Source organism: Parasteatoda tepidariorum, chromosome 2 (assembly GCF_982258835.1).
Source record: "Parasteatoda tepidariorum strain Cologne lab strain chromosome 2, Ptep-v5.0, whole genome shotgun sequence".
NCBI classification, from domain to species: Eukaryota; Metazoa; Arthropoda; class Arachnida; order Araneae; family Theridiidae; genus Parasteatoda; species Parasteatoda tepidariorum.
Window position 1 is genome coordinate 102660183 of NC_141756.1, and position 16130 is coordinate 102676312.

The 16130-nt window shown below is 28.8% G+C and overlaps 1 protein-coding gene across 1 annotated transcript in view; it reads left to right on the forward strand.

Moving 5' to 3' along the window:
* The window catches only part of LOC147815962 (plexin domain-containing protein 1-like), a 43934-nt gene that overhangs the window by 8656 nt on the left and 19148 nt on the right, over positions 1 to 16130 (forward strand). The window contains exon 2 of the mRNA XM_087156673.1: positions 15522 to 16030. Coding sequence (XP_087012799.1) covers positions 15522 to 16030 — 509 coding nt within the window. The remainder of the gene's footprint in view (positions 1 to 15521; positions 16031 to 16130) is intronic.

A 16130-nucleotide genomic window follows, 5' to 3' on the forward strand; every position in this document is an offset into this window, starting at 1 on the left:
CTATGAATTCGTATTTGTCGTTATATATTGAATTGGGTATACTATAGCCTACGTCACAGGTCGTGTTATTCCTACTAAATTTAACTAGTAAACAACATTTTCTGCGAACCTGATTTCTAACAACAAGTAAACATTTAACGAAGTGTGTTGTTATAAGTCGCTACTCGTCAGGTTGGAAATTCCTTTTTAAATAATTTATTTTGTTGTTTTATCTAAGTTTATGAATTTAGTAAACGTATTTAAAACTCAGCTCATTAATTAAACTAAAAGGTAAATATTATTCCTAGTAAAATTTTCAGAGTGGAAGTAGTTGTGTTTTTTTCATATTATACCCAATTATACTTTAAATTGCCCGTATTAAGAATCTGATTTTTGGCAATCTTTAACTGATTTTGCCCTCTTTTACATAATTTAAATACTTTTTTTTATTTTCATTTATTTATTTATGTTTTTATTTAAATTCTATGCCTTTTTGGCAATTCACGTGATAACTAGCCCACGGGTCATATTTTTGATATTTAAGTATTTTTTGAACTTAAGTTCACGATGTAGTAATAAAAATTATAACTTTATTCAATTGTTACAAGGTCTGTTTTAGATTAGCCAGTGTATTTGATGGAATCTCGCAGAACATAAACAAATCAGGGGTCTGTTTAGAAGAAATTTGGGTCCGTTTACGGGTCCAAATTTCTTCGTTGGTTGTTTACAAAATATTTTTTCATGAAAACAAACCCTTCACAAAATAATTTATCTTTTAATCGGACCCTTCACAAATTTGTTTATCTTCATTATTGTTTTGTTAATCGAATAAACCCTTCCCCAGGGGGGGGGGGGGGAGGAGAGAAAGACTGTTCAAGACAAACTAAGTTTCTCTAAGTTCTAAATGTAGTATTCTAAGAAGATATTTCTACTTTTTTAAACATCGTGTTCGCATTCTTATTAATATTAAATCATATTTTTTTTTGTAAATAAATAATTGATCAATTTATATTTATTCATAAAATTAATTAATAGAATATTATTTAAATAAAAGTTATTTCTGGCAATTTTTTAAATAAAATATTATAAATTTAAGAATTGTTTAGGTTAACTTAATGCGTAACACATTAAGAGTGATACATTACTCAGTTGTGCTATTTAAAATTTGTCAATTGAAATTATTAAAAATGTGAGTGATTTTGTGTCCATTATTCGTCCGAAATGAATATTCTGTGTTGAGCAGTATAGGCTAAATACCAAATATTTGTATGTTGCATCTCTAATTTAGTAACAGCAATTGTTGAGCAGAATCTTGTATCTATTTACGAATCTATTTACAATTAAAAAACTTCTTGAAAAGGTTTTCAGTAGGACTGGGCTATAAATCGATATATCGCGACATATCGATTTAACGCCTATATCGGCAAACCGATACAGCAACTTTCATTCCAAGCGATGCATAAGAAATCTGATTTAAGCCGTCGAGTGAAGAAGACGATATAACGATATAGCGATATAGCGATACACGCAAGGACTTTCTCTTACGTTCCGATGCCAACTCGCGCTGTGGAAGACGATATTGTTTCGTTTTGTTGAGACGGCCTTGACTGATGAGCGGTAGAATCAGAATCACTTTTGAGACCTTATATCGTTATATCACATGTTCGTTTTCGCACCTTCGCGATTTGAAATCGTTTCTTGTAGATTATTTTCAATGGGATTAACTTCGTGATCACCGTCGTAACCTTGTTCTGAACGCAATCTATTATTGAAAAGAATTTTTAAAGAAAAGTTTCTTCATTAATTAGGTAAGTTTCTTATTTATTTTCTGACAAAACTTTTTTTATATTTTTAAATGTGAAAATTATCGGAAATCTAATTTAAGGCACCCATAAGGAATTAAATTACAAAGTAAATAAATTTGTTAGGTTATTTTTTTACTTTCTTTTAATTTATTAAAAACCTTTCGGATAAAACTTCTAATAATTTAATGGGCTTCTATTACTGATTTTAAATTTATAAATCTTGAGTTGTTTTTATTTTTAGAAATAAAGTTAAAACAAAACTTATTTTTTGGACATAAGTCAATAAACTTTATTTGTTCAAAAGAATTTGAAAAGTTCGCGAATTTTATTCATTTCTTTTTTTTTTTTTTATCAATTACTACTTCGTTTTATTAGAGAGTAAAATCATTATTTTTTTTTAATTTTCGTTTTATATTATTGGTTAATTAGCTAAATATATTACCGAATATCACAATTCTTTTGTTTTTATTTTTAAGAATTTAATTAAGAAACTTTGCCCTACTTTGTTTTTCGTTCATAATTCGGTCATTATTTAATTTAATTTAATTATTTATATGAAATAATAATAAAAATAGTGTTTAAGAAGCATTTTTTTTCTAAAATTTATTTAGCTCTTTGTTTTAAGCATACAAATAATTTTTTAACGAACTTATTTTTTAAATTTTGTTTCTATGCTGTTAGGTAAATATATTGATAAATTTCACTTTTATTTATTTATTTATTTTTAAACTAAGAAATCTTTTGTTATTTGCGTGATCATTTTTAGAAAATATAACAAAACTTGTGTTTACTTCTTCATTCAGAATTTGAACATTACGATCGAACTTAATAATTCTGTTATTATTTACGCATAATAGTACAAGCAAATATTGATTTGTTAAAAAAAGTTTCTTTTTAAAAAAAAAAATATATTTTTAACACTTTGTTTTAAGTGTATAATGAATTTCTTAACAAACTTTTTTTTTAATTTTTTAAATTTTCTTTCAATAATTTCAGCTAGATATCTTTATAAAATTCCTTTTTTATTTTTAAACTGAGAAATCTTTCAGAGAGCGAAAATTTTAAGAAATTATTACAAATCTTATGTTTACGTTTTAGTTTAAAATTCGAACATTTTTAATTTTAAACTTCGGCTTTTAGTCAATCTAACTTTTATTTTAATTAAAATATATTTTGAAATTTTAAAATCAGCTTTTGTTTGATAACAATATTTTTTTTCATTAAGGGTGTTTTAGGGGTTAACTTAAATTAAGACTGCTTATACCTTATAAACGATAAAGAAGTGCAAATATTTCATTCTGTATCTACACACATTTTTTCAATAAATATTTTAAGTAAGATTTGTACATCTTAGTCAATTTATTTAATATCTTTCTTTAGCAAAACATATATATTTTCAAATTTATAAATTGATTTAAATCAATATGCGTATGAAGTCTTGATAGAAATCTGACTTTCTGTGCCTTAAAGTAAATGAAATTCAAAAATACTATATCGCGATACATCGCTATATCGCGATGCAAAACTGACGATATATCACGATATATAATTTCTAATATCGCCCAGTCCTAGTTTTCAGCAATTTTTGCAATAACAGGACCCTATTTGCACAAATTTACAAAAACAGGACCGTGGCTAAAAGAATGTGACTTAACGCTTATTTTATATTCACAAATTATGAATAGTTTTTTCACAATATTACAAAAACAGGACCTTTCACAAAACGTCTGGACAGACCCCTGCAAATTCATTATAGTATTTTTCATTCCAAAAATCTGAGAAACGGAAGAACCTTCTTTAACGCTCCCCTCCCCTGCTCAAAAACTGGATCTTATTTGTAGACCTGAAAACTTTGTTTTTTCCTTTTGTTTGACTGAGCTTTTTTACTGAAAAGAATGGGCAGACGTGGTTATTGTATTTTATCTCAAACTGGAGTCTACAACAATAAATTCGCGAAATTATGAGTAGATTTTTTCACTAGAATAGGGCATTTCTCCAAAAAAAAAAAAAAAAAAAGTATGAATCGACCTTTGTCTTGAATTTTAAGGTAACAAAATAAATATTAGTGATCTAACGAATAGTCATTTGTCTGAATAGTTGAACACGGAATATCGGCCGAATATCAAATATTTGGCTGTCGAATGAATACATATTTAAAAAAATAAAAAAAATCATTTATAAATAGTATTTTTTATATATCAATAAGTCTAGTCAGTTTAGTTCTATTTAAAAATAGTAAAAAATTATCTCTCTGTATTGTTGGTATAGGGTAAAGAGAAGAACACCTTAACAGAAATGTTTAAGATAATAAAGATAATTAGAAATATTAAATATTTAAAAAACTAAGTTGTTAAGTTTAAATAAAAAGAAATAGAAAAAAAAATCCTTTTAGTTTTTTTTAACCATGTAACATAAGATACAATGTTTATCTGAAAAGCTTTTAAAAATGCAGCTCTATCGTAAAAACGCCCATGAGGAACAAAGAGTTTATGCAAAAACAAAACTGAAAAAATAAAAATCGATCTTAATTTTTGTAAAAAAGCTTTACATTTCAATTTTTCTATTTACCGTGTTTTCAAGTGAAGTGAAGATTAAAGTCTAATAGAAACCTTAATTGTCGCGTCCTAATAAAAACGTAAGATTTTTGAAAAAGAAAAGCTAGATAAAAAAACCACACGAAAATCGTTCATAGTTTTTAAACAAAATATTTAACGCTAGAAATCTTAATTTGACTTTTTCACATAGCCGTATTTTTAGAAAAAAAAGTGACCATAAAAGAATAACGTTCGTTAGAAACGCTCTTTAAAAAATGTTTTCATAAAAAAACGTTGATACAAAAAGTTATTAAAAAAAAAAAAAACAATAGAGGAACAGAAAAAAATTGCTCTTAGTTCTGAAATCTAACTTTAACGTTGAGCCTATGTTCTACGAAAATGGCAAAAAAAGTTCTCAATTTTTAAAACATTAAGCGTTAAAAAAAACTACGAAAATTAACTTGCCTGAATATAATTAAAAAAAAATAAAACACACATATTTTGTGTAAAGTAATCTAGTTTTAATTTTTCAATTTGTCTTTCAGAAAATAAATTAACAAGCTGTAGAACTTAGCAAATATGTGCTAAAACTACTTCTAAGAATGTATATTAAAAAAATAGATTCTAGATCTTCTTTACCAAGTCTATACAAATTTACCCCCAAAAAATCTTAATCGAAAAATACTTTGCCTAATATTTGTTACATCCCTAATAAATATATAGACTCTTAGAATCAGTTTTAGAAAATTTGTCGGCAGTTATTTTTCTATCTCATATCGCTATGCGCCTTTTCGAAATCAATGTCATTTAGTTTCAACTTGTTTATTACAAGTATATATATTTTTAGACATAGCTTTCCAGAGGAAAACTTCCTGATTTAATAATCAGTTATCACTACGTTTCTTTTGAAGATGTTTATTACATTTTTACTTTTAAATAGCATGTAGCGAGAAAATAATTTCTGGATTCGTCGACTAGATAGATGACGTAGTTTCACCTTGACTGGCATTGTGCACTGCGTTAACTAATTCCAAACAAGAAAAAAGTTGATTGAATTTTGAATTTTTTGCGTTGTTCTAAACCAGGAATTCAATTTTTCGCGTGCGTCACTCAATCAAGGGCCTTTATTTTTCGTTTCATTGACGCCAAGAATTGGAAAATGCTTTATTAGAACGGGACAAGGTCGCCAAATGACTATTTTTTTTCTCTCTCTCGTATTCCGATGTTCCGTATTCCGACGCGTGACGCTTCGAAAGGCGTTGTTAGTTTTTTTAATTCAACGGTAGGCTGATTCCGAAACACATTTTATCTATCATGTTCCATTGCCCTCAGCTATATTCGTTTGAAAGGGCCCATTGTTGGATTATTACAAATGCTCGAACAATATCGTTATGTATCCGTTTTTTATTTATTTTTATTATTTTTAGAATGAATTTCCAACTCCTCCCCCTGATCTGGTTTCCCGTCTTATGCTTGATGGCGTTATGAAACAGGGGATAGTTATGTTTAACTTTTGGGAAATATTTTACATTGAACGAAAATTCTATGTAAGGGCAAACACTAATAAATCACATAATTTGCGACATATTTATTAATCTTTTTGTATGCTAACAGGGGTCTGTCCAGACATTTTGTGAAAGGTCCTGTTATTGTAAAATTGTGAAAAAACTGCTCATAATGTGTGAATATAAAATAAGCGTAAGTCACATTCTTTCAACCAGGGTCCTGCTTTTGTGATTTTGCGCAAATAGGATCCCTTTATTGCAAAAGTTGCTAAAAACCTTTTCAAGAAGTTTTTTAAATCGTAAATAGATACAAGATTATGCTCAACAATTGCTGCTACTAAATTAGAGTTGCAACATACAAATATTTGTTATTTAGCCTATACTGCTCAACGCAGAATATTCATTTCGGACGAATAATGGAAACAAAATCACTCACATTTTTAATAATTTCAATTGACATATTTTAAATAACACAACTTAGTAATGTATCACTTTTAATGTGTTACTGTAGCACCCACATCGGTAAGCTACAACAGCGCCACCACATACAAGCCAGTGAATGCTCAGACTTCGAAGTTAATGCTCAGACTTCGTTTTAATTCGAAGTCTGAGCATTCACTGGCTTGTATGTGGTGGCGCTGTTGTAGCTTACCGATGTGGGTGCTACATTACGCATTATGTAAACTTATTCTTAAGTGTATAATATTTTATTTAAAAAATACCAGAAATGAATTTTTATTTACATATTATTCTAGTAATTAATTTTATGAATAAATATAAATTTATCAATTATTTATTTACAAAATTATCATTTGATATCAAAAATGTGCTCACGGTGCTTTTAGAAGCAGAAATATTTTCTTAGAATACTACACTTTGAATTTAAACTTAGTGAAACTTGGTAAACTTAGTTCGTTTCGTACAAAACAATAATGAAGATAAACAAATTTTTGAAGGGTCCGATTAAAAGATAAATTATTTTGTGAAGGGTCCTTTTTATGGAGATATTTTGTGAAGTGTCCGTTAACGGACCCTAATTTCTTCTTAATAGACCTCTGGCTAATCTTAGTAATATCACAAAATTTGTTAATACAGGGTGCTTGCGTTTTTAAAAAGTGCTTAAAGGCACTTAATTTTGATTTACGATTTTTAAAGGTGCGTTTTTTTCGGTGTTTGTAAATGGCTCTTAATTTTCTGTCTCTTATAAAGAGATTTTTTCTTTGCCGTATCGATTGTTGTTCTAAATTACAAAAAAATGCAAGATTTTCACAATTTTCTCTCCAATTTTTATCAGAAACTAGTTATTTTATCATGATTATGTAAAGTTTTTGTTAACTTTAAACGATAGAAAAAAATAATTTTAATGCTGCACAGATCAGAATTATGATTTTGTTTTGGAAGTGATTAAAAATATTTTCTGCGTGCTTAAGTACTTAAAACGTGCTTATTTTTTGTTGTAAAATCTGGCTACGCACCCTGTAATAAATCTGCTCTGGCCAAAAAAGAAAAAAAAAAAAAAAAAGCCTAGTTAGTAATTATGCTAATTAAACAACCGATTCAATTTGTGTCAAGGTTTAAATGCACTGAAGTTTTAATTCGAATTAAATTATATGTATATATTTAAAGGAAATCAATTAAAGATTAATAATAATAATATTAAATTGCTGTAAAATTTACAAAGTATTACATATTCCTATCATTTTTTTAAAAAAAAAAAAGTAATTACGTTCAAATAATGATTAAATTACGTTTCATTTGGGTTCAATGAGCCAAAACGAATCGGCAGTTAAATTTTAATAATAGTTAATGTGATCTTTTTTCCGTGGTTTTTACTTCCGGTGCTATTTTTCTGTGATTCTAAATTGACCAGCACCGTATCATTTCAGTATTTTTCATTTTTATTGAGATACATGTCTAATCAAAATTTACTATCACGTTGTATCGACAGTAAATATTGATAATCACGATATCCTCTGAATTTCCAGGCCCCTTAATAAATTTGCATCGATGAATATTTTTGTTTCCCAAACGAAACTTAGCAATACTCTTGTTTATATCATACTCAATTATTATATGCAGTTACAAGAAACATTCAAAATGTTATCGTATTCGATATTTCTGTCACTGACGATCGCGATATTATTGTATTCGATAATTATTTATTGCGTAGCTGCCAACTCTTTTAAGTTTTTAACTTTCATTTTTCTGCACTGAGATTCAAATCTGAATTTTGAAGCTGCACTTTAAAATTCTGTGTCTTAGATCTGAACTTATGCAAACATGCGTGTCTGTGGATAGCTTAATTCCTTGCTCAAATATTGATATCTTGAATTTTCGCTTTGCGTCAGCCTGAACGAGGCTTAACTCATGTCTGTAATGCAAAATATGAAATGTTAACGTTAAAATATAAATGTTGTAATAATACTAATGCAAAATATAAAATGTTAAGCATCTGATTTTTCTACAAAACAGTCAACGATTTGGGAATTATTTGCACTGATTTTGTTAAACATGGTGCGGAGCGTGTTTAATCAGTTTATTCCAAATAAGTGTTTTAAAAAAAAGTATGCTTATATTCAGAAAAAGTTTGGTTTTCTGACTGATTTCATAACTTTTTGTTTTATTTCGCGCAATATATATTAATTTTTAAAATTAATTTTAGAGACTAGATTCAGAGACTCATATGTTAGTCGAGTCATTATGTGCGTTAAAAAAAAATAAAATGTCGAAGTACGTTTTTGTGTCTAATTTCCATGCATGCCGATTTCTCTGGTTTTAACGTGAGATTTTTGAATTAATATTATCCAAGATTACTATGAATTAATATTATCTAAGACCACTATGAATTAATATTATCTATGACCACTATGAATTAATATTATCTATGACCACTATGAATTAATATTATTTATGACCATAATTATCTAGAACCCGATACTCATGTTGTGAAATGTTTTAGACATTGGCTAAATTTAAAAAGTTATGCTTACCCTAACTATTAAGGATCAACCACTTTAATTATTGTTGCATTTGACATCGTTTGTGACTTAAATAATCATCTGTACAATTACGATTCCATTGTACATGAAAATCGGATCATTAGATAATAATTTATTCAAGTGTCTATTTCTATTTATTTTATTTATTCTCCTATTTTATTATTTATTTTGCATTTTGCTTACTGTATATTAAATTCAAGATTATGAAGTATGGATTCGGACATTCTTACAGTGTTTATGCACATCAAATATGTATGTTTATTCAGTCAACGTACGCCTTTGTGTCTTATTTTTGTAACTTGAACAATCGTCTGTACAAATTAATTAGCATGTTTAAGATTAAACTTTCGAACCATTTCGTGTTAGAACGTGAAAAATCCCATCATTAGATCGAAAGTTACTCAGGTTTTCCTTTTCTTTTTGCTATTGTTATTGGCACTCTACACTTAATTTCAAGTTATTTTTGAGGAAAAGTTAGATCAGTTTTTATTTTATCCACCAAAATTTTATCTCAGCTGCATGTCTGAATGAGAGGAAGAAGAACGTGTTTGTTTATTATTTAATGAATGGGGATTATCATTAACCTTATATGTCTGGATTGTCTGCGTTTATTTGTTTAGTTTCATAAGGGTGACGTGCTCGTTCAACTTATATGATGTAAACGATTTGACCTTTGTTAACTTCTATTTTTATGAGTGTCTGAAGTTATAAAAGCTATTAATGATCCTTATGGCTTGTTTATTATTCGTGGTTAGATGTCTCTCAACATTGATTGCATCGAAACTTTAAAACGGAGATTTCTTCATTAATTCCACGATAATTTTTTTTATTTTTTATCAGTCATTCCATTCCTTGTGTGGAATTTTATTTGTGGTTCGTTAAACTATCAGTTATTAATCTTGATTGTAAGTTTAGATTTAATGTATAAAATTGTTTTTTAAAAGATGTATGTCGGTGCGTAGCGTTTTTAAAAAGTGCTTAAAGGTGCTTATTTTCGATTTTTAAAAGCCCTTAAAAGTGCTTTTTTAATTAGGTGTTTTTTAAAAAGTGCTTAATTTTCCCTTTTTCAATATGAGATTTTCCCATTACCATGTTATGTTGATTTTCGCCTCGAATTATGCAAAAAGACACTATTCACATTGTTCAATTAATTCAACGTTTTCACAATCAATTCAACCCCAAGCTATTTCGTCATTTTGTCAGTCCGTAGCTTATGAAAACGCCATTCGTTTTACATGATTCAAAATTTCAAAACAATGCCAAAATTTTTTTTTTTCTTTTGACTTGACGGTTAAAACAAGATAAAACCGTCAATTGTCAAAAACTTTCCAACCCTGCCAAATTATGATATTTTTTTTTAAAGTGCTTGAAAATATTTTTTGAGTACTTGAAAAGGGCTTAAAATGTTTGTATTTTTTGTTGAATAATTTGGCTACGAACCTTGATATGTATAGAAAAAGAAAAGAGTGTGCCTGCGGGAGCGGAGAATCCATGAAAACTGATAACTACTTTTTTGTTCTGAAAAATTGCGGGGATAATTAATGGAATTTTTCCCAAATAAGTAAAAATCACAGAAATTCCCTAATTTCGCTCCTATGAAAACAAAAAAAAAAAAATTCCCTAAAAAAAATGAACAATTCGGTGCTTAGTTTTGTTTCAAATGTGGATCAATATCAGGGGTCTGTTTAGAAGAAATTTGGGTCCGTTAACGGACCCTTCACAAAATATCTTCTCATAAAAACGGACCCTTCACAAAATATTTTAACTTAAAAACGGACCCTTCACAAAATATCTTAACTTAAAAACGGACCCTTCACAAAATATCTTAACTTAAAAACGGACCCTTCACAAAATATCTTAACTTAAAAACGGACTCTTCACAAAATGATTTTTCTTTTAATCGGACCCTTCACAAATTTATTTATCTTCATTATTGTTTTGTTAATCGAATAAACCCTTTCCAGGGCAGAAAACAAGAAAGATGGATGTAAACGAATTAAGTTTTGTCTTCGGCCGACGATTCTTCCATTATTCGTCCGAAATTAATATTCTGCATTCAGCAGTATAGGCTAAAAACCAAATATTTGTATGTTGCATCTCTAATTTAGAAACAGCAATTGTTGTTTATTTTTTAAAATTTAATTTTTTTACTTATAATTTTACAGTGTTGAGCATAATCTTGTATGTCTTTACAATTTAAAAACTCCTTGAAAAAGTTTTTTTTTTTTGCAATAACGGTCCCTATTTGCACAAATTCATAAAAGCGGACCCTGGTTGAAAGAATGTGAGTGATTTTTTCACAATTTCACGAAAAACGGACCTTTCACAAAATGTCTGGACAGACCCCTGAATATATAGTAGCTCAAATAATAAAGCTTTTTGCTTTATTAATGCATTTTATATTATTGAAGCAATCTTTTAAATTAAGATATTCTTAAGCAAAAAGGTGATTTAACATCCAATACAAAATAGAACAGCATGAGAACTATTTTGTTCATTAATGAAAAAAAACTGTGTCATAAATAATTATGTTAAGTGTCAACAAAGGTTTTCTGCCGCTTTTACATGTTTTTTTTCTCTCTTGACATGTCATAAATGACTTAAAAAGAAGAAAACATGTCTTTTTGTTTGAATTCTTCCTTCCTCGTTTGGTTTTTGCTTGTAATAATTGGAGAAGTGTCAACTTAAAAAATAATTGGAGAAGTGTCAACTTAAAAAACAAATAAAAACATTTATGTCAACAGTTCTGAAAGTCAGGGAAATTTCGGAGGATTTTCATCTGAGGTATTGGTGCACTAAAAAAAAAAATCTAGTTAGTGGAACATGTCAATTTTTAAGTGGTCATTTCTCTGTGGTGTGTGTTCAGAAAGATTTATTTTCATCTAAATTTAAATTTTTAAAATTTTTTTTTATGGAAGTTTCTGTGATGCTTTCTAACATGTTTAAACATTATTTCGTGTTTGAAACAAATCAATATTGCCGATTGAATCTTTGCAACGCGTTGTTCTGTACCCGCGCCAGGATTTCCTTTTTTTATGCGTGACCCGGACAATTAAATGAATGTAAGTTTTTTTTTTATTTTGATTCCTTACATTACAAATATCAATTGATGATCTCAGAGATATCGATTGCTGGAAATCACTATTAAATAGAAATAAAAAGTATTTCTTATATTCAATATTTTAAATTATTTTCCACGAGTCTTTGCACATGATAGTATCTATCTAACTAGTTTATTTATTTTATATTACAGCACTACTTCTTTTTGGTAGATTGTATGTATATATATATATATATATATATATTTTAAATTTTTCTCTATAAAAATCGATGCAATAGTTGTTTACTATACTCGTTGTATTCTTTTAAACAATTGTTACGTTATGTTCTCCCATGTATCGATATTCTATAGTTATTTCCCGCAATAACCCATAGAATGTAGTTGCTAGTCAACCCATTATAAACAATTTCTTCGAAAAATCACCAAATTGTCAAAAAATTTTTTACAGCCGTTAAAACTTGTCTTCATTGATAAAATTGGCTTTTCAACAATATATTTTCAAACTTATATTAAATGCATTATCGCTATATTATTTGTCATCAATAAAAATATAAAAGAATTCCGTGGTGCATTACGTACATCGCCAAGCTGAATTTTTTTTTTTACGGCCAAAATATTACTTGATGGAATCTTACTCAAACAAAAATATCACGGGGCCTTTGCAATCTCTTTGGGCAAAATTTGCTATTTCTGCATAACAGAATTTTAGCCTACGGATAATTCAGGGTATATTCCATTTTATATGCAATAGCAATAAATGTGTTTGTCATAAGCTTCCAAATCATGGAAAAGCAAGGGTCTTTTATGTTCCAATTTCCCTCAAAAAAAATGTTTTAGTTCGTCATAATCTTCCAAATCATTGAAAAATAAGGTCATTCTGCAAATAAAACGGGTACATATTATCAAAGATCATCATTTACTCAACAATATTTCCACCCTTTGCAGTTATTTTTGATAATGTGACAAAAAAAGAAAGTGAAAGTTTAAATGGGCAGTTGACCTTTTTCACGAGATGAGTGACTTTATTTTTTCTCGCCATTTCCTTTCTTCCAGACTCGAATAATAGAGACATGGCGGCGTGCGTAATTGTACGTGCGGAAATCTATAAATTTGCAACATTTCATTCCCATGTGGGCTCTTTTTTTTTATGATGCTTTTTTTCGTTTTTGGTTTATTAGTCATAGCCTGCTCATGCCGTGTCATTGTAATTGTCCTCTGATTTGCACAACTCACTTAGATCTGTTTTCACTTACTATTTTTTTATTTTATTTCATTGTTATGGAGTAGATTTTTTTCCCCACTGCGACCATTAGAGCATTTTGTTTTGTGTTCAGTTTTGATGGAAAGCGCTATAAAGTATTTGTTGTTTTTAAAATTTGGTTTCCTTGTTAACTCGTTCGAGATTTAAATTTTCTTTTGTTTGATAGACATTTTTTTTCCCTTTTAAATAAGATAATTTTTTTTTATTTTTTAAAAGAACTTTCGCGTAGCACACGTTGGTCGTGACCGTCTGGCGTTACAAATTTTTATGATTTTCGATTTGAATTCTTGTAATATGAAAATTTCACTTTTATCGCCCTTTTCATTGCGTTAATATATAGGGTATTTCGTTGATATCTTTCTTACTGCACTACTGAAACGCGTTTGATATGTATATATCTATATGTATGTGTTAACATATAAATATTATTTCCTTTACTAATTTGCTGAAAGCAAATTTAGTTTAGGAATAATGCATATAATCGCATTTTTCTACAGTTATCTTTGAATTTTATTTATTATGACTTTATTAACATAAAAATATCAAAATACTTATTTTATTAATGGCATTTAACTGTCATATTAATTTAGTAAAAATACATTCAGCTTTAGATTTTTGAATTTTTCAATCCCGTCTTCTAAGCGGGCACTTCTTTTTTTATCGAACATATTTCTCTGTTCTCCCCTTTACCCAGGATCCGTAGTAGGGATGCAACGAGGCCGAATATTCAGCCAAAAAAAAGTTGACTGAATACTAACAGCTATTAAAGGGGGGGGGGGGAAATATGCTAAAATTGTTTGGTTGAAGAAAAAAAAAAGAAACAGGAAAGAAAAATTATCCTCTTAATTCTTAAAGAAAACTTTTATGCAAAGAAAAAAATCCATAAAGCATTAAAAGAGATAATGTCTACCTGAAACGCTTTTCAAAATGCAGCACTATCATAAAAGCTCCTATAAAAAAAAAAAAAAAAAAAAAAAAAAAAAAAACGCAAAGCAAAACAGAAAAAATAAGAATTTATCATTTAGATTAATAAGACGCATAAGATTTGCAAGAAAATTTTAAAGCTAAACATATCAGCTTTCCAATTATAGTATTTTCAAGAAAAGTGAAGATTAAAGTCTAATAGAAAGCTTCTTAATTACCTCGTCATAATAAAAACGTAGATAAAGATATGTTTTTTGAAAAAGAAAAAGTCAGATAAGGTTGACCTGATTTTTCCTTTAGCACACTAAAAGCCTGACTCTATTAAGTTTTCTCTGAATGGAAATTTTGCACAGTGCCTTAGCAGTTACTTCAATTTCGATTATTAAGAAACTAATGGAACACATGGTTTTCTAATACTATTTAATTAAACTTAAAATAAACATAAAACTATAAAATTAAGCATGAAAAATATGTAATGTTCATAATTTTGATAAAATATACTATTTTGTAACAATAAGGCGAAAACAGAAAAACACAGTCCTTTTATATCAATTTCTAGTCCAAGGGGGGACTGGTGATAAATATTTTATTAATTTTAGTTGAATCTAGCTTATGGGCCACCATTAATTTTAAGCCCTGAATTGTATTAACCACTATTTTGATACATTAAAATTATATTAAAGGTCTTCATCTCTATATGATTCTTAATATTGTGGCGTAACTACCACTAAAAATATAAATTACCAATTCTATCTATATTATGTAAAACGCTAATACGTATGTATCAATAAAACCGATGATATTTCTTTTCTCGCGTTGGCACTTGGCAACAGTTTTCATTGATAGGCTTCGGCGCGCAAGAGCACGTAGTGAGCATCATATGTCTAATCCGGTGAATTCTCACCGTATTATCAAAAAAATTCTCACAAAATTATCTTCATCGAAGCCGATGCTTTGCATCCAGCGTTCAGTACTATTTCATATTGTTTTACAACACATGGTTTTAGCCCTCTGGTGGGAAAGACTTTAAAACAAAACTTACAACAGTTACTTTTCTCAACAACTGAAATTTAGAATAGTGTGATTAAGAAAAATATGCGAACTGTTTTCAATTTTAAATTAATATTGAAATGCACATTTTTAGAATTTTCTACAGTGAAAAGTTTTCGGAACTTCAGTGTTCAAATAAGTATACAAAAGCTAGACGTTAAGAACGTATCCAATGAGCGAGTAAAGCGAGCATCAGATTGCGAAGCAATCCGAAATGAACTGCGAAAGCAGTTTCGGGGTTGACGAGCGCCAGCTAGAAGGGGGCGAAGCCTCCTAGTACTATATAAGACATGTTAACTTGATTCTATCTGGAGGTACCTTTTGATAGATGAAGGTTGACATAATCGTTAATTCCATTATGTCTCCTAGTTATGCTAATTTGTATTGTTTCTCTCAATTTTAGGAGGTTCTAGATTTATTCCATCCATGAATGTTTTAAATTTACAGACTTATGAGGGAAACTTTTTGACTAAAGAAGATATTTCTAGGAACACTTATCATCTAGTAAAAAGATCTATCACACCCATTAAAAAGGCATTTTCCACGCCTGAAAAGAAACTCACCACAAAGTTAGGTGGTGATAATAGTTACATACAGTTAAAAACATTACAATATGACTCAAAAGCTAAAACTGAAAACACTACAGGGTTACCCAATGTTACCCAAACCATTGTTAATACAACAGAAGCACCACATTCTAGTGAGAATATTAGTACTACATCGTCTAGTAAAATTACTGACTCAACTGTGCCTAATACAACAATGTCCATTCTTCCTACAAGTGAAACAACTGCTTCTGCGGTGACAAATGCAACAGAAGCAAACACAACTCTTTCTACAAACAGCAGCAGCAGCACTACAGAAATGCCTGAAATGCCTCCTACTAGACCACCCAGTATTACTAATACTACTGTGAGTATTCAGTACTTTTTGCTTTTTAAAATACTTCTACTGTTATGTATTTTTTTGAAATGACATGGTGCATTGCATTTTTAGCACGTTGAATGTCACA